The sequence below is a fragment of the Coregonus clupeaformis genome, chromosome 13 (genome assembly GCF_020615455.1).
Source record: "Coregonus clupeaformis isolate EN_2021a chromosome 13, ASM2061545v1, whole genome shotgun sequence".
Classification (NCBI taxonomy): Eukaryota; Metazoa; Chordata; class Actinopteri; order Salmoniformes; family Salmonidae; genus Coregonus; species Coregonus clupeaformis.
This window is the reverse complement of record NC_059204.1, coordinates 1,174,733-1,201,012: the sequence shown is the minus strand read 5'-3', so window position 1 is coordinate 1,201,012 and position 26,280 is coordinate 1,174,733. Positions and strand designations below refer to the sequence as shown.

Sequence of the window (26,280 nt, the reverse complement as noted above, 5' to 3'; positions counted from 1 at the left end):
TTCGCTGTAGCCTATAGATTATTTTGTTTTTAATACATGTCCTGAGGATTCTACTGTAGTTGTACTGTATTGCCTTGGTGGATTCAGAATTTGCAGTTGCTTGTTTTTTTGTTTTTTTTACTTAAATAGTTGTTGTACAGAAATAAAGAATTGTACAACCGTTTTTGTTTGCTAGTTGTGACTTATCTGAAGATGCTTGATGTATTTGGACAAGTGTTAGGTGCAGTGGTGGAAAAAGAACTGAATTGTCATACTTGAGTAAAAGTAAAGATACCTTAATAGAAAATGACTCAAGTGAGTAACCCAGTAAAATACTACTTGAGTAAAAGTCTAAAAGTATCTGGTTTTTAATGTACTTAAGGACAGTGGTGCAAAAAGTATGCAATTGTCACATATAAATAGTAAAGTACAGATACACCAAAAAACTACTTTAGTACTTCAAAGTATTTTTACTTAGTTACTAACACAATTTTACTTATTACTTTACACCACTAGTTAGGTGGAATATGTTAGTGTGCCACTGACTACACTAACAAACATTTTGGGAAAGTGCACAAGGACATGAAATACAGAAGTGACCTTCTGTGTGCCATTTAGACTCCACATAAAACTAAACGAACAAACATTTTAAGTTAATGAGTTAATCTCCATGTCCGCACTTGAAGAGGAACACATTTTAGAGCCACCATTTAATGACTGAATAGCACATTTAGGAAACATACATTTATAAATAACGGGTATTTAGAAGGGATGGACCGACTCGCCCTTGTACAGTTGGTAACAACGGAAATATGCTGTAGTGACAATTTTCCAGTGCATGGCGCATGCGTTTAAGTGTAGCCTAGAAGTCTTCGGGTATTTGTCTAATATCGTGCGTAGAAAGCAGTTGTTTTTTGACAACTGCGTTTCGGAGTGTGTACGTTTGGATACATCGTCTTCAAATATTGTCATCTTTCAGAATTGTGTCAGATTTGACCCTAAAGAATAGTGCGACGCATAGTCGCCATCCCTCAGTCTTGCATGCATTTACCCACTGTATAGACATACCTTCGGCTGACAGCTACAGGGAACAATATTTGTGGTTCTACACGGTAAGTTCTAGGCTTTTCTTAGGTTTTCAAAATCTATTTACGGTAAGACATTCATGAGTAATAATACATGTTTATTAAATGTAACAAGTTGTGGACTGGTGGTGAAATTCCGAATCTTTGGCATGAATAACAATGTGTGTCCCAAAAAACAAATGGCATCACTGAATAATGTGTATTTTGTGTATAATTGATCGAATTCATGCAATCTTTGTTAGGCTACCTACATTGCATCAATACATTGCAACTAATGTATATTACACTAATTTATAACGAATTATGTTTTGATATCATCATGCCATATGATTTCATATTCATAATAAATAATATAATTTGAACTGGGGACTTAAAGTTCTCAAACAATATGAGATGACATAGATTTATATAATAGGCTACATTTATCTGACTGGTGAAGGATTGAAGAGTATTAATTGTACTTTAATGTTTTTACACAATAAACTCAAATGTGACATGCTAGATAAAAGTAATAATAATAATAATATGCCATTTAGCAGACGCTTTTATCCAAAGCGACTTACAGTCATGCGTGCATACATTTTTGTGTATGGGTGGTCCCGGGGATCGAACCCACTACCTTGGCGTTACAAGCGCCGTGCTCTACCAGCTGAGCTACAGAGGACCACAAAGTGATGGTGAAGAGTAGTTTGATTCATTGAAAACTCACCAACCCATTACAGACTACCAAGACACAGAACCATGTTGATTGGGTGTTTTAAAGTAATAATAGCACCAGCTAATTACATGTGAAGTAGCATAGGGGAAACATTAAATATAGTGTGTAGGACCATAGCAGCCAGATAGAGGCTATAGAGGATACTTTTGCTACATTGTCTTGTATTCATTTTCATTTGAAATGATACATCATCACTATCCCAAATTGCCTATTTCCTATATATTAGTGCACTGGGCCTTGGTCAAAATAAGTGAACACACAGCAGGCCTTAAAGCCTAATCTGGTTGATATGTGCACTGTCAGAATGGGCTAGTTCCATGCCATCAACTTTATCCAGGTGTTCACTGCTACAGGCCTCTGATAGGCATCAGGTCTGCTGCTATTGGTTTCCGAGATAAAGTTTTCCCTAGGTACAGATCTAGGATAAGCTTCCCCTCCCTCAATCCTAACCGTAACCGTTAATGTGAAAAATGCTAAACTGACCCAAGATCAGCGTCTAGGGCCAACATCTCACTACAATCTATAGGTTTTTGGGAGCGCCTGTGTGGCTCAATCAACAGACAACTCGATAATATTCATTTCAAACCCCATTGTTGTGCACACTGTAGTGTGCCTATTGTAGTGGTGGTGGTGTAAACTGTTCTTCTCATGCATTCACCACAAGATTAGTGTCTCTCACATCATCTTCACGTTCTCACAGGACATACAGACTCTCTCTCTCTCTCTCTCTCTCTCACACACACACATGCAACACACACATTCTGTTTTAACTGTGCTGTGATAGTTCAAAAAGTAAATGTCACCATAAGGCTGTGTTTTTGAGTTTGTAAGCATGTGTCTGTGGATGTTAAGTCCTGTGTCAGCTTATCTCTGCAGGGCACCCAAATCCTGTCCATGGAGAGCTACCCTCCTGTGGATTTTTGCTCCAACTCCAGGTGCAACCATCCTGATTCAGCTTCTCAACCAGCTAATTATTAGAATCAGGTGCGCTAGATTAGAGTTAGAGTGAACCTACAGGACGGTAGCTCTCCTGGAACAGGGTTGGAGAGCATTGCTGTTGTGTCATTGTTTGAGTATCATCCCAGGCATCTTATCCTTTGATGCAAGTGCTTCTCAATAAACTGATAGGGAGTGACTACAGGCTACTATTTCAAAATGCTTATCTGATGTTTTCTATTGTAGAGATACAGATTCAAGGTGCAGTGTTTGTCTTCTCAATGAAACACCATCAACATGACCAATTTCACATAGAAATGTGAGTTATAGATCTGTTCTTAAGTTTAGTTTTTGCGTCTTTTACTTTAGGTTTTGTACAGCAGCTTCAAACAGCTGAAAATACAATATTTTGGGTTATTGAAAATATATTTCACAGCGGTTTAAATGGTACAATAATTCTCTACATTGCTTGTTTTGTCACATAAACTGAAATTAGGCGAACTATCAGAATTTTCGCTACCATATTGCACCTTTAAGTCACCCTTGTTTTTTAAAGAGAGTGGAGATCCACTCTACTTTAAGGTATTTTTTCATGCTTTGTTAAGATAGGCATGGACACAAATTGGGAGATAGAAATGAGGAAGACACAGGAGGATGGGTGGAGACAGGAAATTAACCCCAGTTTCTAGTGGGGAGGCATGTGCTTGAAGCCAGGTTCTGCATCACCTTTGGTATTTTTTTAATGAGTGACACAGAGACATTTAACATTTTAATCATTTAGCAGCCGCTCTTATCCAGAGCAACTTACAGGAGCAATTGGGGTGAAGTACCTTGCTCAAGGGCACATCAATAGATTTTTGTTCACCTAGTCGGATCTGGGATTCGAACCAGTGACCTTTCAGTTACTGGCCCAATGCTCTTAACCGCTACCTGCTGCCCAGACAATGGTATCTGTTAGATAGTGTTCATTGGCACAAAGCAGAAGATTACATTCTAATCCTGTTGGTAAAACAGGTTACAAACCCACCTAAATGGCTCCATCCAAAAAGCAAACAGACAATGGTCCATTTGTAGATTGTCTTTACTGGCTCACAGTACACTAGAATTATGGTGTTATGCTCAGTTAAAAGTATACTAGACTCCCAATTTGTGGTGTGATCTTACACATTCGAGCGCTACTCATCCCCAGCCCTGCAGGTTACCATCTGTTTAATAGGGGGGAACCAGAAAGCCTTATTCACTAAAATTGTCTGTTTCCGTCCTGTTGGGGCAGGTCTATTGTTTACATATTAACGTCTGGATAAAGTTTCATATTCATGATGTAGTTCCTGCTAAGATTGTGCTGGTTGGGGAAATCGGTGGTGAGTGTGTAGGTGCGTACTCTCAAATATATTTCAAATAGCAGTGGACTAAGATTGGGGTCATATTTTCTTACAAATGTGTCACAAACAATGTGGAAAGTGCCACTTTCTGATGAGCGGGCTGGGACTACATCTTTACCTAGAATTTGCTTTGGCATCTCTTGCCACTAAAGTGTAGTTTTAGTGCTGTTTCCTCTGTGTGATTTCCGGTTTAGTCAAAGTTTCACATCCTGCAGACACAGCGATAGTTTCTTTCTTCTCATACGGGTCGTTAGTTTCTTTTCATCAAGGTGATATTCATTTCCATTTTGGTCCTTTAGCTTATACCAGAGTGATTTACAGTCAGTGATTATTGCAAGTAAAACCTTCCTAAAAACAGCAGTTATCAGCGAAATCGGCTGTGGTGCTATTAAGTGTTAGTGCAAGAAAGACAAGGACAACAGTTAAGTGTTAATTTAGGGTAACACACAACATGCATTCTATTTTGCTTTGTTATTGTGTTTGTTGTTGTTGTATTGGCTTTGTGCCATACTGTCTGTCTAGAAACTACAGTGAATGGACGGAATAGCGTAATACCAATCCCAAACGGTATTCTGTACGAAACCAACTGCCATGTGTGACATCAATGACACTATTAATCCCAAATAATCTTTGATCTTAACATAGGCCGTCCGAATCAGAATCGCAAAGCATTGGACCCCTTTTCTATAGGCGACAATGGCAGATTATAGGTCAGCCTTGTCTTTGTGTCATGAACAATTTGTCGCCATGTGTTTGAATGGTACTGTAAGTGTGGCCCCTATCTGTTCTATACAGTGGGATATGATGTAGTCAGCCCTTCTCTTATGGACCAACTGTATGTGGCCAACCATTGTTGTATTATCACAGTGTTATTTCCATTTGAGGCTGCATGAAAACTTGTAGATAAAGGACGATGTAGAGAGAGCATGGGAGTAGGCCATGGATATAGGAGCATGAATGAGATGTGTGCTTGTGTGACGAGTACTGAGGATACGAAGCAGCAGGACTCAACAAGGTAAAGGTTTACTTAACAATGAGAAAGAGAATAACAAGGAGCGAGTAAACGACACGACGCTACCAATTACACACAACAGGTTGGATGGGGAGCGTTGCTGCACAGCTATTTTCAGGTCTCCAGAGATGTTCGATCGGGTTCAAGTCTGGGCTCTGGCTGGGCCACTCAAGGACATTCAGAGACTTGTCCCGAAGCCACTCCTGCGTTGTCTTTGCTGTGTGCTTAGGGTTTTCATCAAGGATCTCCGTTAATCTTTTCCTCGATCCTGACTAGTCTCCCAGTCCCTGACGCTGAAAACCATCCCCACAGCATGATGCTGCCACCACCATACTTCACCGTAGGGATGGTGCTAGGTTTCCTCTAGACGTGACACATAGCATTCAGGCCAAAGACTTCAATTTTGGTATTGGCTCTGTCTTGTCCCTCTGCATCAGACATATGGTGAGCAATATGTTTGGACTATGAAATCGCAATAAAATCACATTATTGAATGGCAATGAATATAGAATCGCAATACATATCGTATCGGCAGCTAAGTATTGTGGTAATATTGTGAGGTCCCTGGCAATTCCTAGCTCGTGGGGTCTCAAAGGAGCATAGGGGGTTTCAAGGATGTGTGTGTGTGTGTGAGAGAGATAGTTTTTTGTGTGTAGACCAACCTATGAGGAGTTTTTTGTGTGTAGACCAACCTATGAAGAGTTTTTTGTGTGTAGACCAACCTATGAGGAGTTTTTTGTGTGTAGACCAACCTATGAGGAGTTTGTTTGTGTGTAGACCAACCTATGAGGAGTTGTTTGTGTGTAGACCAACCGATGAGGAGTTTTTTGTGTGTAGACCAACCTATGAGGGGAGGTGGCTAACTGATTGGGCGATATATTAAACAGGATGTTCTCTCTCTCTCTCTCTCTCTCTCTCAGGGTTTCATCATCTCCACAAACACTCCAGACATGAGAAGGAGCAGGTGAAGATGTCCCTGAAGAACACCAAAAGTAAGCAGCTTTTTTGTTGATGTGATTTAAACCAGTATTTGTATGCATTATATCCAATTCTGTTAGTTTGAGAATTGATAGATGCTTCAGATTTCAGGTAATCTAATGTCAGGTAATTTAGTCAGTCATGACTTTAAACCAGTCATGGTATTATGTTATTGTATATTCTGCTGCTAGGGTTTTACTTAACCTTAGTCAGTTCAAATGTGAGGGGAGGTTAGTAAAACAAATGGGCTTTTGTTGTGAATATATTGAAATGTGTTGTTTGTAACACCTTATTGTAAATAGACACCACAGACATTGAAATTGTCAAGACTTTGTCTTGTTGCTACTCTGCAATGTGTAGTGTGTTGAAAAACAGACCCGTTACCATTAGTCAGATTCCAGGACGTTTTCACTGTCTTGAAGTTTACGTTAAGTTCACTTGAAGTTCACATTTTCAATTATTAATATATTATTATCTGAAAGGATAAACTGATCCTAGATTGATATATACAGTGGGGGAAAAAAGTATTTAGTCAGCCACCAATTGTGCAAATTCTCCCACTTAAAAAGATGAGAGAGGCCTGTAATTTTCATCATATGTACACGTCAACTATGACAGACAAATTGAGAAAAAGAAATCCAGAAAATCACATTGTAGGATTTTTAATGAATTTATTTGCAAATTATGGTGGAAAATAAGTATTTGGTCACCTACAAACAAGCAAGATTTCTGGCTCTCACAGACCTGTAACTTCTTCTTTAAGAGGCTCCTCTGTCCTCCACTCGTTACCTGTATTAATGGCACCTGTTTGAACTTGTTATCAGTATAAAAGACACCTGTCCACAACCTCAAACAGTCACACTCCAAACTCCACTATGGCCAAGACCAAAGAGCTGTCAAAGGACACCAGAAACAAAATTGTAGACCTGCACCAGGCTGGGAAGACTGAATCTGCAATAGGTAAGCAGCTTGATTTGAAGAAATCAACTGTGGGAGCAATTATTAGGAAATGGAAGACATACAAGACCACTGATAATCTCCCTCGATCTGGGGCTCCACGCAAGATCTCACACCGTGGGGTCAAAATGATCACAAGAACGGTGAGCAAAAATCCCAGAACCACACGGGGGGACCTAGTGAATGACCTGCAGAGAGCTGGGACCAAAGTAACAAAGCCTACCATCAGGAACACACTACGCCGCCAGGGACTCAAATCCTGCAGTGCCAGACGTGTCCCCCTGCTTAAGCCAGTACATGTCCAGGCCCGTCTGAAGTTTGCTAGAGTGCATTTGGATGATCCAGAAGAGGATTGGGAGAATGTCATATGGTCAGATGAAACCAAAATAGAACTTTTTGGTAAAAACTCAACTCTGTCGTGTTTGGAGGACAAAGAATGCTGAGTTGCATCCAAAGAACACCATACCTACTGTGAAGCATGGGGGTGGAAACATCATGCTTTGGGGCTGTTTTTCTGCAAAGGGACCAGGACGACTGATCCGTGTAAAGGAAAGAATGAATGGGGCCATGTATCGTGAGATTTTGAGTGAAAACCTCCTTCCATCAGCAAGGGCATTGAAGATGAAACGTGGCTGGGTCTTTCAGCATGACAATGATCCCAAACACACCGCCCGGGCAACGAAGGAGTGGCTTCGTAAGAAGCATTTCAAGGTCCTGGAGTGGCCTAGCCAGTCTCCAGATCTCAACCCCATAGAAAATCTTTGGAGGGGAGTTGAAAGTCTGTGTTGCCCAGTGACAGCCCCAAAACATCACTGCTCTAGAGGAGATCTGCATGGAGGAATGGGCCAAAATACCAGCAACAGTGTGTGAAAACCTTGTGAAGACTTACAGAAAACGTTTGACCTGTGTCATTGCCAACAAAGGGTACATAACAAAGTATTGAGAAACTTTTGTTATTGACCAAATACTTATTTTCCACCATCATTTGCAAATAAATTCATAAAAAATCCTACAATGTGATTTTCTGGATTTTTTTCCCTCATTTTGTCTGTCATAGTTGACGTGTACCTATGATGAAAATTACAGGCCTCTCTCATATTTTTAAGTGGGAGAACTTGCACAATTGGTGGCTGACTAAATACTTTTTTTCCCCACTGTACAGCCCCCAGAGCTTGAGTTTGACCCGTCTTTGTTTATATTTGTGTCACAGCATAGCACAGCATGATGCACTCGCCTGGGTCAAAATCGTCTGGTGAAGAATATTTTACTGTAATGAATACTCAGGGAGAAAAAGGTGTAGATTCACGCACAGAGCTCGGCAGGTGTTTATTAGGCCTTCGCAGGAGGCAGGAATCGTGGTCACAGGCGGGCAATGGTCATACACAGGTAGGCAAACAGGCAGGTGAATCAAAACTAGGACTGAAGGCTATAACTGGTTCTCACAAACGAGCTAGGAAAAGGCTTAGTAGAGTCAAAACAAACAATACCTCACAAGGCACAAACAGAATGAACTGAACTAAATAAGGAGCTGATGAGACCAGGTGAGTAACTAATACAGGTGAAATCAATGAACAAAAATGAAAGACAGGGCTACGTTCAAGAACACAAGGTGAACTAAGAAAATAAATACAGAACCTTACATTTACTGCATTAAATTGAAATAACAAATGCCCTTGCGACTTCAACATCACCAGGGAAATAACTTTCTCTTATGGATTTTGACCCAGGCGAGTATGGCATACTGTGCTGAGAAGCGTGCACATTTTTAAAATCTGTACATTAAAATTGCCTTCCTGTGTTCATTTGCAGCATGGTCCAGAGTACTTGTACCTGTGCTGCTGCTGTGCTGTGTGTCCTACTACTATTCACATTTCTTCCTTCAGAGGTAAAGCTCCCCTTTGTCTTCATTCAGCCACCTGGTCCTCCTCAAGGTTCTTCTGCGTTTGACAGGATTTGAGTGCTACATAGGGTGGCAGAGTTTATGCAAGCACAGAGTGGCTTGTAAGAGAGATACAGTGGGGAAAAAAAGTATTTAGTCAGCCACCAATTGTGCAAGTTCTCCCACTTAAAAAGATGAGAGAGGCCTGTAATTTTCATCATAGGTACACGTCAACTATGACAGACAAAATGAGGAAAAGAAATCCAGAAAATCACATTGTAGGATTTTTTATGAATTTATTTGCAAATTATGGTGGAAAATAAGTATTTGGTCAATAACAAAAGTTTCTCAATACTTTGTTATATACCCTTTGTTGGCAATGACACAGGTCAAACGTTTTCTGTAAGTCTTCACAAGGTTTTCACACACTGTTGCTGGTATTTTGGCCCATTCCTCCATGCAGATCTCCTCTAGAGCAATGATGTTTTGGGGCTGTCACTGGGCAACACAGACTTTCAACTCCCTCCAAAGATTTTCTATGGGGTTGAGACCTGGAGACTGGCTAGGCCACTCCAGGACCTTGAAATGCTTCTTACGAAGCCACTCCTTCGTTGCCCGGGCGGTGTGTTTGGGATCATTGTCATGCTGAAAGACCCAGCCACGTTTCATCTTCAATGCCCTTGCTGATGGAAGGAGGTTTTCACTCAAAATCTCACGATACATGGCCCCATTCATTCTTTCCTTTACACGGATCAGTCGTCCTGGTCCCTTTGCAGAAAAAAACAGCCCCAAAGCATGATGTTTCCACCCCCATGCTTCACAGTAGGTATGGTGTTCTTTGGATGCAACTCAGCATTCTTTGTCCTCCAAACAAGACAAGTTGAGTTTTTACCAAAAAGTTATATTTTGGTTTCATCTGACCATATGATATTCTCCCAATCCTCTTCTGGATCATCCAAATGCACTCTAGCAAACTTCAGACGGGCCTGGACATGTACTGGCTTAAGCAGGGGGGACACGTCTGCCACTGCAGGATTTGAGTCCCTGGCGGCGTAGTGTGTTACTGATGGTAGGCTTTGTTACTTTGGTCCCAGCTCTCTGCAGGTCATTCACTAGGTCCCCCGTGTGGTTCTGGGATTTTTGCTCACCGTTCTTGTGATCATTTTGACCCCACGGGGTGAGATCTTGCGTGGAGCCCCAGATTGAGGGAGATTATCAGTGGTCTTGTATGTCTTCCATTTCCTAATAATTGCTCCACAGTTGATTTCTTCAAACCAAGCTGCTTACCTATTGCAGATTCAGTCTTCCCAGCCTGGTGCAGGTCTACGATTTTGTTTCTGGTGTCCTTTGACAGCTCTTTGGTCTTGGCCATAGTGGAGTTTGGAGTGTGACTGTTTGAGGTTGTGGACAGGTGTCTTTTATACTGATAACAAGTTCAAACAGGTGCCATTAATACAGGTAACGAGTGGAGGACAGAGGAGCCTCTTAAAGAAGAAGTTACAGGTCTGTGAGAGCCAGAAATCTTGCTTGTTTGTAGGTGACCAAATACTTATTTTCCACCATAATTTGCAAATAAATTCAATAAAAATCCTACAATGTGACTTTCTGGATTTTTTTTCTCAATTTGTCTGTCATAGTTGACGTGTACCTATGATGAAAATTACAGGCCTCTCTCATCTTTTTAAGTGGGAGAACTTGCACAATTGGTGGCTGACTAAATACTTTTTTCCCCCACTGTACATGGTGCGTCTCAAATGGCACACTATTCCCTATATAGTGTACTACTTTTGTGCCAATGGGCTCTGGTCAAATGTAGTGACTATATAGGGAATAGAGTGCCAGTTGGGACGCACACACATACTCTTTAGCAAGGCTGGGGGGAGAGATAAAGCTTGGTTCAGGACTGCCATGACCAGGGACTAGTCAGGGCGTTAGAGAAAGACAGAGGAGAAGCTCAAAGTCTCTTTGCAGGAGGTGTTGTCCAAATGCAAAAACAACGTTCCTTTGCATGTGACCTTTTTAGCCAAGATAAGTGGGTCTGCTAGACTGATAAGTGGCGCTTTGTATTCAATATAGCTATCTAAACTCGTTCAAAAAAAAGTGGTCTAAAATCAGGTATATTGTATTGCGTCAGCTAGGCTGGATTCTGTGCAAGAATTAATGCTACTGGCTACCTGACAGGCTGACTTTCCTGTTGAACTCGTCATCTTTCTTCTCGAATCCGCAGGACATAAAACAATATAGAGGACAAAACAATATAGGGACATGACATGTAGTATTTTCATATTTTAGTATACGCTTTTCATATTAATTAGAAATTCCTGTTATTTTTCAAACTTTTCTCACAAAAACAAGCGTATCTCTATGAAATGTCAACAGAGCACTGAGCGTATACCAAGCTTTTTTTCCCAAAGCCATTTACATTGAATTCAGCTCGTATCATGCTAATTTAGCTTTTTGATACCCGTGGAAACTACTTTGCAGACGACCACCACAAAATGTAAAATCCTCAAAAGTTGTTATGAGAAACCTGAATGTGCGCCAGCTCATGCTATTTATGAGAAACCTGCGTCAACAGAGTTCGGTGCATTATTGCATTTGTTAGGCTGTTTTTTAAAAATATAATGTTAATGATATGTTAGAGAAAGACCCCACTAAACGATTCATAACATGAGTAATCATATTTGTCTTGGTAAAAATGTATATTATAACATAAGGAAGTTAAATTTAATCACCAAAGCGTGTCACCAATTTCATCACCATCCTAGCATTTGATAGCAATTTGACAGAAATAAGGATTTTAATTCTACTGACCATATATAGCGCTTCTCAAGAACACTTGAGTTACTCATAATTAGGGAGTCTTGTTCACTTTCACCACAGTATATGTTGTTGTACAACGGCTGTCCCCATAGGAGAACCCTTTGAATAACCCTTTTTGGTTCCAGGTAGTTCTACCTGGAACAAAAAAGGGTTTTACCTGGAACCAAAAAGGGTTCTCCTATGGGGACAGCCGACGAACCCTAAGAGTGTAGCATAAGCATGGGCAAGGTGGTAGCTCATTCCTACCACAGATAACCACAGTGGAAACCAACGTTTTGTCCCCAGCTTTTGGTTCGCAGTTGAGACCATTAACCACCGCAGAGACCACATACTGTGTGTGTTTCAGTCGAGTCTCTATTTCAGTGGTGTGTTTCTGTTTGGTTTCCATGTTCTGTGTGTTTCAGTCAAGTCTCTATTTCAGTGGTGTGTTTCTGTTTGGTTTCCATGTTCTGTGTGTTTCAGTCGAGTCTCTATTTCAGTGGTGTGTTTATGTTTGGTTTCCTGTGTTTTTCAGTAGCGGAGGGGCTTTCAGTAAGGCCCTCTGTGACAGCTGGAACATCTCTCAGAAGTGGGAGAGTCTCAACTTCAAGTGAGTAATTAAGTCTACTTGATAAGAAACACGGAGGAGAGGAGAGGAGAGTTTGTTGTTTTTCTTTCTTTCTCCCTCTCTCTCCCCCTCCCCTGCAGATAAGATTACGCTTTTCTTTCTCAACTACCAAATATTTGGGTCATAGGCCCTATTTGAATAATTAATGTAAATATAGCATCGAAAAAAATAGGGAAGAAAAATACATGACAAATAACATGAATATCACAAATGGCCATTCAAAATAAGAAAACCAACATTTGCATGTTTCTCTTCTGCTTTTTTCTTTTCTTTGTGGTTTCTTGGAAATGTGACCAGTTAGTTGGGTCATGTTTTGCAATGGTAATGGCATTTTTTTTTTTTTTCGAACATTAACCAATGAGTTTGGTTTTGCAATGATACAATGAGTTTGGGTTTGTTTCTCAGCACAAGTTTAATTCTTAACACATTCATATCTAAATCAAGCTTTGAAGAAAGTATATAACATCTAACTTCCTTCCACAATTATAGTTATTTTAAGTGATAGTCTATGCCACATTGATTTAATATTTCTTATCAGCAAGTGTATGTATTTCTACCTGTGTTTTCTCCTACCAGTGTGAGCAGGAATGCTCAACTCTTCTTGAAGCTAGACGATTTCTTCTGGCGAAGCTACTTGTCCATGTTAGCCTTGCCTTATGGTGTTAAGGGCAGTGGTAAGTTGTCACCATCCTCCACTTCAAATGGTACTTCCAATGGTGGCTGGTGGGACTTTAAATAGAAGGACAGGCTTAATGTAATGGCTGGCACGGAATTAATGGAACGGTATCAAACACATCGAACACGTGTTTGATACCACTCCAATCAATCCATTTCTATGAGCCGCCCTCCCCTTCACCAGCCTCCTCTGGGTACTTCATACAAAATGCATATTCTGTTAAAGGTGCTTTTCAGTGGGCTCTTATTTGAATGATGCTTTTGGACTAGACTAGTGCATGTTATGTTATTCCTATGACAGTGTTATTACTGACATGTAATAGCAAGCATCAGTGTTACTAGTGTTATCTGAATTAACCATGTCTGTATCTCATGTTTACATTTCTTGTGTGAGATGTTTATGTTCATTTTCTGTTTTCCAGAGCTTTTCCTCGTGAAAGCATTGTCAGCCATAGCCAGCTATGACATGCCAGAGACGATAAAAAAGTTAGGTCAAAGTATATCTCATCCCTGACAATGACACTACTGTAAAAAAAATTAAATGTTTGCATAAGATTACAATCTAGTTTATGAATCTATTGAAGTTAATATTTTACTCAGCTGACAGTTGACACATTCCTGATTATTGACAGATCATGTTTTTAAAAGGTCTACCATGATACCTTGGTTGAGCTGTACTGTTTTGTCCTCTTCCTGCTCTTAGTTTGCCTTGCAGAACCTGTATGGTGGTTGGAAATGGGTTCGCCATCAAGAACACCTCGTTAGGAAGTGCCATTAACAAGTACGACATAGTGATCAGGTAAAGAGACTGAGTGCTTTATGTCTTGCTATGGCACGTTTATGTCACGTTATGTCATGGTTATAACAGCAGTATGCAGACTGAGTGACTATGCTTCATGTAATGTCTTATTGGTCGTTCCCAGGTTGAACGATGCCCCAGTTCGGGGGTATGAGACCGACGTGGGGAACAAGACTACCATGCGTCTCTTCTACCCTGAGTCAGCTTCCTACAACCCCAGCATCCACAATGACCCTGATACCCTCATGGTCCTCGTGCCTTTCAAGCAGCAAGACGTGCGCTGGCTCAAAGAGATCCTGTACAACGAGAAGAGGGTACTATACTGGATGTGATATTTTCAACACTAAGACAGGGATGCCCATTACTCCCCATCTAACATAAGACAAGATATGATATGATGAGATGAGATGAGATGAAGTAAGGTTTTATTGTCTGTTTACACAGAAATGTGCCTTGCAACTATAAAACTGATTACAGGACATACAATGTCATATATGAGGTAAAGAACATGAATGGATGACAGGGGATTATACAACTGATCACACACACACAGACACACACACACACACTCTCTCTCTCTCTAGTTAGTCTACCTCTTTCTGTTTCATCCACACACACAAACACATCCATGCACACACTTTTCTCTCCCGCTCTCTCCCCAATGCCACATTAAAATCCCCTATCCGTTTAAACATTATCCCCCTCACCTGCTGGAACATTGTATTTTCCACCCTATCTCCCTACCCTGAGGCTCTGATAGTAGGTTGTGTTGGAGCAGTGTCTAATAATAATGTTGAAAGGAACAGCCTTTGGGTGTAGGGTCATGCCACCCTCATTTACACAGTAGTCTAATTCTAAGCGGGAAGAGAAGGCACCTGTGATCAACCAATGACTGGGCAGGAGTTAATACTTAGATCTAGGCTCTGTTGTAATTTCCACACTAGCATAGCACATACAGTGGCGTGAAAAGGTATTTGCCCCCTTTCTGATTTTCTCAATTTTTCATATTTTTGATACTGAATGTTATCAGATCTTCAACCAAAACCTAATATTAGATAAAGGTTTACAAATAACAAAAACAAAACAAAATATTATTTTATTTAATTAATAAAGTTATGCAACCCCGAATTCAACTGCAGGAAGCATTCGGTTGCAGTCTTTGCAGCTAAAGGTTGCACAACAAGTTATTGAGTGTAAGGGGGCAATTACTTTTCCACACAGGGGAATTGGGTGTTGCATAACTTTGCTAATTAAATAAAAAAATTAGTATATATATTTTTTGGTTTGTAAACTCAGGTTCCCTTTATCTAATATTAGGTTTTGGTTTAAGATCTGATAACATTCAATATCAAAAATATGCAAAAATAGAGAAAATCTGAAAGTGGGCAAATACTGTAAAATTAAGCAATGTATTGGGAATGCATCCTAAGTACACCTGGGTTCAAATACTATTTGACATTTTTCAAATACTTTTAGTGTTTGGTGTAGCCTGCCTGGAGTGCCAGATGGGTAGGTGCATTGCACCTGGCTAGCTCAATCAAACCGAGCGAAAGTATTTAAAATGATTTCAAATAGTAGTTGAACCCAGGTCTGATTCTAAGTAGTGTGCTGGTGTGGATATTGGAACGTAGCCCTACTAGTGAAGCTGTTTTAACCAGGGGCCGTATGTATCAGCGTCTCAGAGTAGGAGTGCTGATCTAGGATCAGTTTTGCCTTCATGATGAATAAGATTACATGGATAGGGGGACCTGATCCTAGATCAGCACACTTAATCTGAGACACTTGATACATATGGACCACCCAGGACTCTTTTTAACTAGACTCACTCTATTCACCCTATCTGTGGCCTCAGATCAGAAAGGGCTTCTGGAAACCCCCTCCTGAGATCTGGTTGGGTAAAACCAGCAATATCCGCATCCTGGACCCCTACTTCCTGCAGCAAACGGCCAGCCGCCTGCTCCACTTGCCTCTCAACACACCTCCAAAGACCAACCAGGTGAGAGCTGCTCAGAATAGCTGCTCACCCTACCAGAAATGTACTTGTTTAAAGCGAGTTGGAAGTACAATTATTACATTATGGGAAATGGTATTGTAACACAATAGTTAAAAATGCATTTCACCATGTCTTTGCTTTCACAAACATGAAAAGCTAAAATTGCTATTTCGCATACCATGGAACATTTTAGAATTGCAAACGGGACGTGTTAATCTTGTGTGAAATTTACGCTATTGTCACGCCCTGGCTCTAGGGACTCTTTTAAGTTGAGCCAGGGTGTGTAGAGTTTATGTTTTGTGCTCGTTGTGTCTAGTCTAGTTTTTGTATATCTATGTTGGCCAGAGTGGTTCTCAATCAGAGGCAACGAGTATCAGCTGTGGCTGGTTGTCTCTGATTGGGAACCATATTTAGTCAGGTGGTTTTCCCACAGTGTTTGTGGGATCTTGTTCCGTGTTGGTTTGTGTTTTGCACCTGTGGACGTCACGTATCGATTTGTTGTTTTGTTCGTGTATCATTTAATAAATAAGTATGTTCACCTTCCACGCTGCGCCTTGGTCCTCTATATCCGACGAGCGTGACAGCTATAGGGTAGCTCCTCGTTAGCCAGACGCTTCAAAATACTATCTAGCAAAAATGGCACTAGTGTAATAAGTCGACGTTCTGGTCATTTAACCACCATGTCAGCCTTGTTCTTGTCATTTGAGTAACTTTTAAGATTTTAGTGGTTATATTTAGGAGCTTCTTAGAACGGTTAGAAAATGTCTGAAGCGTGCAGACAAGTTACTGTACTGATAAGAAGGCTATGAACGTAGCTTTGTTTGGGTGTGAAAATAATTGCTTTTCAGAGAAGCGCCTGTCAAAACTCTCTCCCATCACCACGGTCAATAAGGGGTCAAGAGGGTTTAGGGTCAAGCTTCAATTAATATCTGTGTAGTAATCTATAATTATTCATCGTCGTTGTATCAATATTAGTGGTCACATGAAAGTAGATAAATTATTATGCATGTGTAACCGGTGTGAAATGGCTAGCTAGTTAGCGGTGCGTACTAGTGGCGTTTCAATCGGTGACGTCACTCGCTCTGAGACCTTGAAGTAGTTGTTTCCCTTGCTCTGCAAGGGCCGCGGCTTTTGTGGAGCGACGGGTAACGGTGCTTCGAGGGTGACTGTTGTCGATGTGTGCAGAGGGTCCCTGGTTCACGCCCAGGTAGGGGCGAGGAGAGGGACGGAAGCAACACTGTTACACATGTAGTGGGAAAGATGGTATTAGTGCAGTGTTAATGTCCATACAGTTTCATGAGTGACTGGTTTCATTGAAAACATTGGGTTCATTTGAAACTATAAGTATTACTTTGGAGCCTTGGCTGTTCCCGGCCAAGCTAATGATGTCATTACTTAGAATGTCAGTGGCAAAAATCACACGTTGACGTATTTCTTTTTTTCTGACCTTGGAGTTTGCCCACTCCTCCTTTCTTAAGGTGCCGTCCTCGTCTTCCTCTGTGCGTAGGGGTTCGATTCAGCACTGAGCGAAATGCCCCGACTGTTACAATGGTGCTTTGTCCCCACTCTTAAAGTGCTCTTCAAGTTCAAACTGTGGCATACCTTGGCTCTCAAAGGATGTGCTGGAAACTTAAGGTAACTGTCTTGAAATGGAAATGTGTGAGAAAATAGGAATTATGGAGAGGACGTTTAAAGGTTATGGTGATGCCCGTGAGACGATGTGGTTTATTTTGTCGCCGATACTTCTCTCAAGTTTTTTACTGAACCTGACTGGTTATCCACCCTTGTCTGAATAAAGCGATGTATCCAGGCAGCAGACCTGGGTTCAAATAGTATTTGTTTTATTTCAAAGGCTTTTACTCTAATTTAAGCGTGAGGTCATGTGTGTTTGTGGAGGATCACTAGTTTAAGCCCAGCAAGGAGACAGGTACAGTGAGGGAAGCTATACTGCTAAAGTGGCACAGTGACATCCGTCACACCTGCCTTGAGTGCCAGATGCGTTGGGTTTGCACTTTTGGGACTATTCTATTGGTTCCATTGTGCCAGGCAAGCTCATTTTAAGTTTTTGAAAGAAAACAGAAGTAGAAGTATGAAGAAGCATAAGTACGTGGCCTGTTTTGACTGAAGGAATGTCAGAACATTTAAACCCTATTTCAGGAAGTGCCTTTTAAGCTTCATTTTAACTTCACTTCAAAAATCTAAGTTTAAGAAACAAACAACGTCTTCAAGTACAGCGGAGCTCTGCTACTATTTATTTCCTCTCTAGATATTTAAGTCTCATGACTCCATGGGCAACCTCTCACATTGCAGGCAGTGGTGTAGTGGAGGGTAAGTAAACACAGTTTACCCACTTTTTTCCCACTCCGGGACAGTTTACCCACCTTTTGCAGAAAAATTCATTAAAAGTATAGCGAGCTAAAAGCAGAAGGACTCTGCCCTCAATGTCATCGGCCCTGAAACTAGGGCTTGGTTTGAATACTTTCCAAATGCATCCTTCCTTCCTGTCTTCCTTGAAGTAATCACTGGTCTAAAGTGACTGGATTGGTGTTATAAATAATAATAATAAAATAAACACGGTGGGACCTTTGCTTTCAACTATCCAATCTCATACTGATTAATGACTAGCTCAAGGAAGGAAGTGAGGACAGTAGGATGCATTTTCTGTGTGGTCCAGTGGTTTTGCCACTGACCCCGCTGCGCTGGTGCAAGAGTTGGCATGGGTTTGAATTCACCCACTGCCCTTTAACTCTATCTCCTCCAATCTTTCCTGTCTTCTCTCCACTGTTCTATCTGTTAAAAAAATTATAATAGAGCCAAGCGTGTCTCTTGTAAACTTGATTAAATCATGTAAAGATTGTGACATAGCCACTCTTGATGAGGTCACTTTAGGGAATGGCGCTCCTCCTATTAGTCACAGCTAGTAGTTGGGTCACTGATGTTATCCTTCCTCTTTCGTCTCCTCCTTTCTCTGGAAGGAGTGACTAAGAAAACAAACCTTGTTTTGTAAGGGATATGACTCAAAGGGTGGAGAGTCGTATATGTTTAGAAACCTACAGACCTTGGTGTTACAAGTTTTCCTTTGTAACCAATGAGTTAGATGGTAACAATGAGTTAGACCCTTCAGTGTTGTGATGCAAAAATATTGGCAAAATGTATTGCTCATAGAATAAAAAAGGTCCTTCCGGACATTATTCATCACAATCAGACGGTATTCTTAGAAGGAAGATATATTGGAGGCAACATTGACAACTACTACAAATAATGGAAAACTTTGAGAATGCAGGGAAACCAAGTATAATCGTTATAGCAGATTTTGAGATAGCATTTGATACAGTACGTCTAGAATCTGTTTAAGTGCCTTTTTCTTTTCAATTTAAGATTTCTAAAAGTGATGTACAACAATTCTTTATGTAAAATAATAAATTACAGTTACTTCTCTGAGAACTTTGAATTGTCAAGAGGCGTGAAAAAAGGTTGCTCTCTGTCACCATACCTACAGTATTTAATATGACCATTGAACTGTTAGCTTTAAAAATCAGATCTAATGATAACATTAAGGGGCTAAAAATGAAGGGATTAGAGACAAAAGTATTAATGTACGCTGATGATTCAAGTTTTCTCTTGAGTCCTCAATCTTCAACCTTGAAGGGCCTCATTGAGGACCTGGATAATTTCTCCAGTTTCTCTGGACTAAACCCAAACTATGATAAGTGTATACACTATATTACGGATTGGGTCTATAAAAGATGCTAACTTTAAATTGCCATTAAGGTGTCGGCATGCTTCCCAGCCGAAACAGTTCGGAAGAGTTTGTGCATATATTATGCCAACATTTTGTGCTGTTTTTGTTAGTTTTGGACTTCGGTGAGGGTTTTTTCGGCTGTACGGGCACACAAACAAATTTCTAGAGGCAAGCCGAAGTTCGGTGCTGAAGTCTACGCCCCTTCGTCTGTGATTGGTCGACAGTAGGTATTCTTCAATAAAGTCCTTGTCATTCAACGAGAGACGACTCGTTTTCATGCAAATTTTTTCATTGAGAAATACTGCACCAAACATCTTAGTTAGATGTAAAATTGCGCAACTAAGATCTCGGCAAAAAAGATTTATTGAGTTAATTTAGATTAATTCTGTCTAAAATGCAAATCAATTTATAACATTTTTGACATGCGTTTTTCTGGATTTTTTTGTTGTTATTCTGTCTCTCACTGTTCAAATAAACCTACCATTAAAATTATAGACTGATCATTTCTTTGTCAGTGGGCAAACGTACAAAATCAGCAGGGGATCAAATACTTTTTTCCCTCACTGTATACTGTATTTATTCATTGCTCTACCGACCCCAGTAGAATCCTTTTTCAAATCATGCGAGAAAAACATATTTAACTTTATTTGGAATGGCAAACCAGATCAAGTTAAACAAGCATATTTATATAACGAACATGAGTTTGGAGGGTTAAAACTATTAAATATTAAGGCATTAAACCTCTCCCTTAAGGCCTCCATTGTACCGAAATTGTATATAAATCCAAACTGGTTTTCTAGCAAGCTACTAAGAGAGGCCCAGCCTATGTTTAAGAGTGGGCTCTTTGCCTTTTTGCAGATTAAAACCTTACATTTTCGGTGGATTGACAATGGGTACCTGTTTTAAAGTATCTTTCATTTTTAAATGAAGTCATACAGAGTTGGCTACAATTTCAATTTCATCCTCCAGAAAAGGCAGATCTAGTATTACAGCAAATAATATGTCTTAACTCCAATGTACTGATAGAGAAAAAACTAAATTTATTGGAAATTTGTTACAAGAAGGGTATAATATTTATGAAATACATTGTAAACAAGAACGGTAACATTGTCACACAAGCAATTAATAACAGTGTATGGAGGTGTATGCTCAATACAAAATTAGAACCAACTCATCGTGGCTCTGCCACAAAATTAATAACAGTGTATGGAGGTGTATGCTCAATACAAAATTAGAACCAACTCATCGTGGCTCTGCCACAAAATTAATAACAGTGTATGGAGGTGTATGCTCAATACAAAATTAGAACCAACTCATCGTGGCTCTGCCACAAAATTAATAACAGTGTATGGAGGTGTATGCTCAATACAAAATTAGAACCAACTCATCGTGGCTCTGCCACAAAATTAATAACAGTGTATGGAGGTGTATGCTCAATACAAAAATTAGAACCAACTCATCGTGGCTCTGCCACAAAATTAATAACAGTGTATGGAGGTGTATGCTCAATACAAAATTAGAACCAACTCATCGTGGCTCTGCCACAAAATTAATAACAGTGTATGGAGGTGTATGCTCAATACAAAATTAGAACCAACTCATCGTGGCTCTGCCACAAAATTAATAACAGTGTATGGAGGTGTATGCTCAATACAAAATTAGAACCAACTCATCGTGGCTCTGCCACAAAATTAATAACAGTGTATGGAGGTGTATGCTCAATACAAAATTAGAACCAACTCATCGTGGCTCTGCCACAAAATTAATAACAGTGTATGGAGGTGTATGCTCAATACAAAATTAGAACCAACTCATCGCGGCTCTGCCACAAAATTGGAAGAGACAATGACTTAAGGAAGAAATTAAAGAATCGGTCTGTCTGCCACCCATTAAATGTGGTCCTCTGTAGCTCAATTGGTAGAGCATGGCTCTTGTAACGCCTGGGTAGTGGGTTCGACCACCCATACGTAAAAAAATCTATGCACGCATGACTGTAAGTCGCTTTGGATAGAAGCGTCTGCTAAATGGCATATTATTATTACATCATAAATGGCTTAAAATGATTAGGATAAATCCCCCCAAAATGATCAGTTTCACTTAAAGTCAAAAGGTTTGACAGCAATACCGTATAAAATTAAAGTCAGTTGGGAACAGGTTCTTGATGTCCCAATACCTTGGCATCGGGTCTATGAACTGACATACAGTATAAAACAACAATTGGCACATCAATCCGTTCGTTTCAATTTAAACCTATTGTATAAAATACTTGCTACAGAAATAATGCTCAATATATGGAGCATTGAACAGTCAGTCTTGTGCAGTCTTTGGCATGAGGAAACAATCAATAGAACATATTTGCTGGGACTGTCCATCGGTGGCTCGCTTTTGGAGTCCATTTAAATTACAGGTTGTAATGCAACAAAATAGGAAAAACGCCAAGGGGGATTAATACTTTTGCAAGGCACTGTATGTCATTATATCAGGGTTCAGATGGACCTGCAAACGGTATTGTTAGGGGATCTGAAAAACCACGATCAGTCAATGGGAAATATCATTATACTCTTGGGTAAAGTATTTATTTTTAGGGCAATATTGGTAGAAATGTAATAAATAGGGAGGTTTAGGACCCTCATAAGACATCATAGTAAAATGGAGGGATGTATTGCAAAAGGAAATAGCAAAATGGCACTATACTTGGAAAGATGGGTTAATCTGTGGACATCGGAGAGATGGAGTTAAGATCAGAATGATTGGTGGATTGGCCGCTGTGGGCGAAAGTTCAGCACTTGAAGAAAGAGAAAATGTGGAATATATGTATAATTTATTTAACTACAGGTACCATAGATGTGAGCGAAAATAGCTGTAAGTAGTAGTAGAAGTATTGTTGTCCGTTAGTTTACTCCAATCAGGATAGGGATGGTAGGGTAGGAGGGAAAATGTATGGAGAAAATAAAAATAAGGAGGATTAGAAATGATGCAAACAATGAAATTGATAGAACTTACAATATATCTGCAATATTAAAGCTGATCTAACCCCCCCCATTAGGCATTATGGCTCAGTTGGTAGACCATGGCGCTTGCAATGCCAGGATTGTGGATTCAATACCCAGGGCCACCCATATGTAAAATGTGTGCACCCATGACTGTAAATAGCTTTCCATAAAAGTGTCTCTAAATTGCGCACATATTATTATTTTATGTTTTATTATTAAAACTGATGTAGTGATGGAGAAGACTGTTAGTCTTTCATTGTTATTTTTACATGCTAGTGCTGCCACCTGCTGGTGAAATAAAATATAATATCTCTAATGGGTCTCTTATGCTTGTCCTCACAGATCCCAGCGCACCCTACTACTGGCATTCTGGCCATCTACGTGGCCCTTAACTACTGTGACGTGGTCCACATCACTGGATTTGGCTACCCAGAGTCTAAGTACCTGAAGCACCCCATTCACTACTATGGCTACGACACCATGAAGTCTATGAAGGTGAGGGAGGAAGTTGACATGGGTTGCGTCCCAACAATATCTAATTTCTTCTGAAGTGTACACTCATTCACTACTTCCCACAAATCTAAAAGCATTGGATTGGTGGAGGAATGGGTCAGAGGAAGTTTCCACCATATTCCTTAAGCCAGTTATTTCCTTTCAAATCAGTGAAAGCAAGTGAAAGAGAGCACACTTTGGGAGGAAGGAGAGATAATTGGGATGTATCCCTTGGTCTATCAACAATCACTTGTCTTGTCTAAAACAATATGCAAAGTCACATATGAATGACATTGAATATGATATGTGGAGACACATCAAATTAAATGTGTTGATACAGAGGAGAGACGTTGGCGTTATCTGTTGTCATGAACAATTTCATACCACTTTGCATGGTCTGTAGACCTATTTGAAAATCAATTGATGTTGGAATTTCTGCTCTTCCTGACAGAATTCGTACCACAACCTCTCCCATGAGGCGAAAGCTCTGAAGCGACTAGAGGACTCTGGTGCTGTTGTAAACCTACACCCTCACTCTTGACCAAGGCAACACATATGTCATTTAGCAGAATCCTAAGCGATTGGCATTAGCATATATTTCCGTATGGGTGGCCCCAGCGGGAATCAAACCCACGATCCAGACTACTGTACCAACTGAGCCACACAGGATCACAGTGAAGGAAGAGAGTTGGGACACTGAAAAAGGACTTCCCTTACCTACACACCTGTATCACAATCTGATAAACATCCAACCTTTCCCCACCCCTCCTTTCATTTAAAGAACATTACTGCGATGAACTGCTTCACATTGCTCTCGAAGGCCCCGTACGCACTCAAGTTGTACAACTGATATACAACACATTTGACACAACTGCTTAGATACAATGGAGAGTTTGTCTGCAAACATTATTTTACACATCCATTGTGTGGTGTCTCCACAACCCTTGTGCAATTATTTGTAAATAAATTCAACCACAGTTTTGTTTCATCACAAAACCGGAGAGCATCTGTTCTGTGAAGTCCACAAAGCATATTGCATGTAACAAACCATTACATGACCTACAGCATGGTCAATCAAGTTAATGCGTCCGACATTTTCGGACTACTAAACAACTATTGATTTAGGACACCAGAGAGTTACCGCAAGTCGCAAAGAAAACATAGAGGCTCAGAATAAGTTAGAGGAAAAACAAAAAGAAATGGAGGAACTTATTCAAGAAAGATCAAGTGTAATATATTATAAAAAATTAAGCAAACTGGATGGATTTTCAACATAGAAATGCTACCAAAAATAATTAACTGAAATTGGTTACTTTAAGCATAAGTTTTCGTTTCAGTCACCTCCATCTCCTCTGACTGAAGCTAATTGAATGGATTTGTTTTCATTTTTAGCAGACGCTCTTATCCAGAGCGACTTACAGGAGCAATTAGGGTTAAGTGCCTTGCTCAATGGCACATCGACAGATTTTTCACCAAGTCGGCTTGGGGATTAGAACCAGCGACCTTTTGGTTACTGGCACAACGCTCTTAACCACTAAGCTACCTGCCGCCCCATCAATAGAATTTTACATTCTATTGATAATGTAAAATTAACAGCCATACAGAAAGACTCACGTGAAGGCGAAATTACAGAGGAACTTCTGGATGCAATTAAAGACTTTAAGTCCGGGAAAACTCCAGGGTTGGATGGCATACCAGTTGAGGTATACCAAACCTTTTTTGATATACTCAGAGGACCGTTATTAGCATGTTTTAACCACTCCTATGTAAATGGTAGATTATCAGACACTCAAGAAGGTCTGATTTCATTATTACTGAAGAAGGTCTGATTTCATATTACTGAAACAGGATACAAGTGGGAAATATAAAGATCCAGTCAATTTAAAAAATTGGAGGCCCCTTACACTTCAGTGTTGTGATGCAAAATGTATAGCGCATAGAATTAAAAAGGTATTGTCGGACATTATTCATTCTAATCAGACAGGTTTCTTACATGGACAATACATTGGAGATAATATAAGGCAAGTACTGGAAACAATAGAACACTATGAAAAATCTGGGAAACCAGGCCTGCTATTCATAGCTGACTTTGAAAAGGCTTTTGATAAAGTACGACTGGAGTTTATATATAAATGCCTGGAGCATTTCAATTTTGGAGAATCTCTTATAAAATGGGTTAAAATCGTGTATAGTAACCCTGGGTGTAAAATAGTAAATAATGGCTATTTCTTAGAAAGTTTTAAACTGTCAAGAGGAGGAAAATAAGGTTGTCAACTTTCGGCATATCTATTTATTATGATCATCAAAATGTTAGCTATTAAAATCAGATCCAACAATAATATCAAGGGATTAGAAAATATGTGGATATACTCGGTATACATATCCCAAAAGAAAGAAATTATCTCACGGCAATACATTTTATTTGAAAGTTAGCAAAAATAGATAAGATCTTGCTACCATGGAAAGGTAAATACCTGTCTATTTGTGGAAAATCACCCTGATTAACTCTTTAGTATTATCCCAGTTTACCTATTTGCTTATGGTCTTGCCTATGCCTAGCGAACAGTTTTTTTTTTTAATTATATGAAAAAAAAATATTCCATTTGATTTGGAATGGCAAGCCAGACAAAATTAAATGGGCCTATTTATATAAGGAATATGAATTCGGAGGACTGAAATTATTAAAGATTAAACCATTAGACCTATCACTAAAAGCTTCAGTCATACAAAGTTATACTTAAATCCGAACTGGTTCTCTAGCAAATTAGTAAGATTGTCTCACCCCATGTTCAAGAATGGCCTTTTTCCCTTTATTCAGATTACAACCTCTCACTTTCAGTTATTTGAAAAGGAAATCATGTCCCAAATATCACTATTTTGTGGTTAAACTCAAATATACTAATTGATTAAAAAAATGAAAAATAAAAATAAAAACAAGTTTTTAATAGGTATACATCTTTGTAAATTATATCATAGGTAGGACTGGTGGAGTTATGTCGCACATGCAGCTAACAAAAACAAATGGAAATGTCTGCTCTACCCAAAATTACAACCAAATAATTGTAGCATTACCGTTAAAATGGAAGGGGGAAAAAGTAAGGAACTTGTCTGTCTGCCCTCCATTAAAGACCATAATTGGCTAAAGAAAATGGTGATAAATAAAAAAGTATTTAAGGGCCAAAGGATTGACAGCCATCCCATATAGATTGCAAAATAGTTGGGAAGAGATT

General features: G+C 39.7%; 1 protein-coding gene across 3 annotated transcripts; it reads left to right on the top strand.

Annotated features, from left to right (window-relative positions):
- The first annotated feature begins 673 nt into the window (after nucleotides 1-673).
- LOC121579255 (CMP-N-acetylneuraminate-beta-galactosamide-alpha-2,3-sialyltransferase 4) lies at nucleotides 674-24,046 on the top strand. 3 transcript variants are annotated; one of them, XR_006002884.1, is made up of 11 exons: nucleotides 674-1,091; nucleotides 6,033-6,104; nucleotides 8,857-8,932; nucleotides 12,264-12,338; nucleotides 12,933-13,030; nucleotides 13,454-13,517; nucleotides 13,735-13,830; nucleotides 13,955-14,144; nucleotides 15,683-15,826; nucleotides 17,278-17,458; nucleotides 22,901-22,987. XR_006002884.1 is itself a non-coding variant. In XM_041893697.2 (11 exons), the coding sequence occupies exons 2-11, from the start codon at nucleotides 6,083-6,085 to the stop codon at nucleotides 23,589-23,591; spliced, it is 1,005 nt and encodes a 334-aa protein (XP_041749631.1). In that variant the 5' UTR covers nucleotides 780-1,091; nucleotides 6,033-6,082; the 3' UTR covers nucleotides 23,592-24,046. The 3 variants fall into 3 exon arrangements, 2 of the variants coding, with proteins under 2 accessions (XP_041749631.1, XP_041749630.1); XM_041893697.2 differs by lacking the exon at nucleotides 17,278-17,458 and adding an exon at nucleotides 23,502-24,046 and having other exon boundaries at nucleotides 780-1,091; nucleotides 12,267-12,338; nucleotides 22,901-23,053; XM_041893696.1 differs by lacking the exon at nucleotides 17,278-17,458 and adding an exon at nucleotides 23,502-24,046 and having other exon boundaries at nucleotides 785-1,091; nucleotides 22,901-23,053.
- The last annotated feature ends 2,234 nt before the right edge of the window (nucleotides 24,047-26,280 follow it).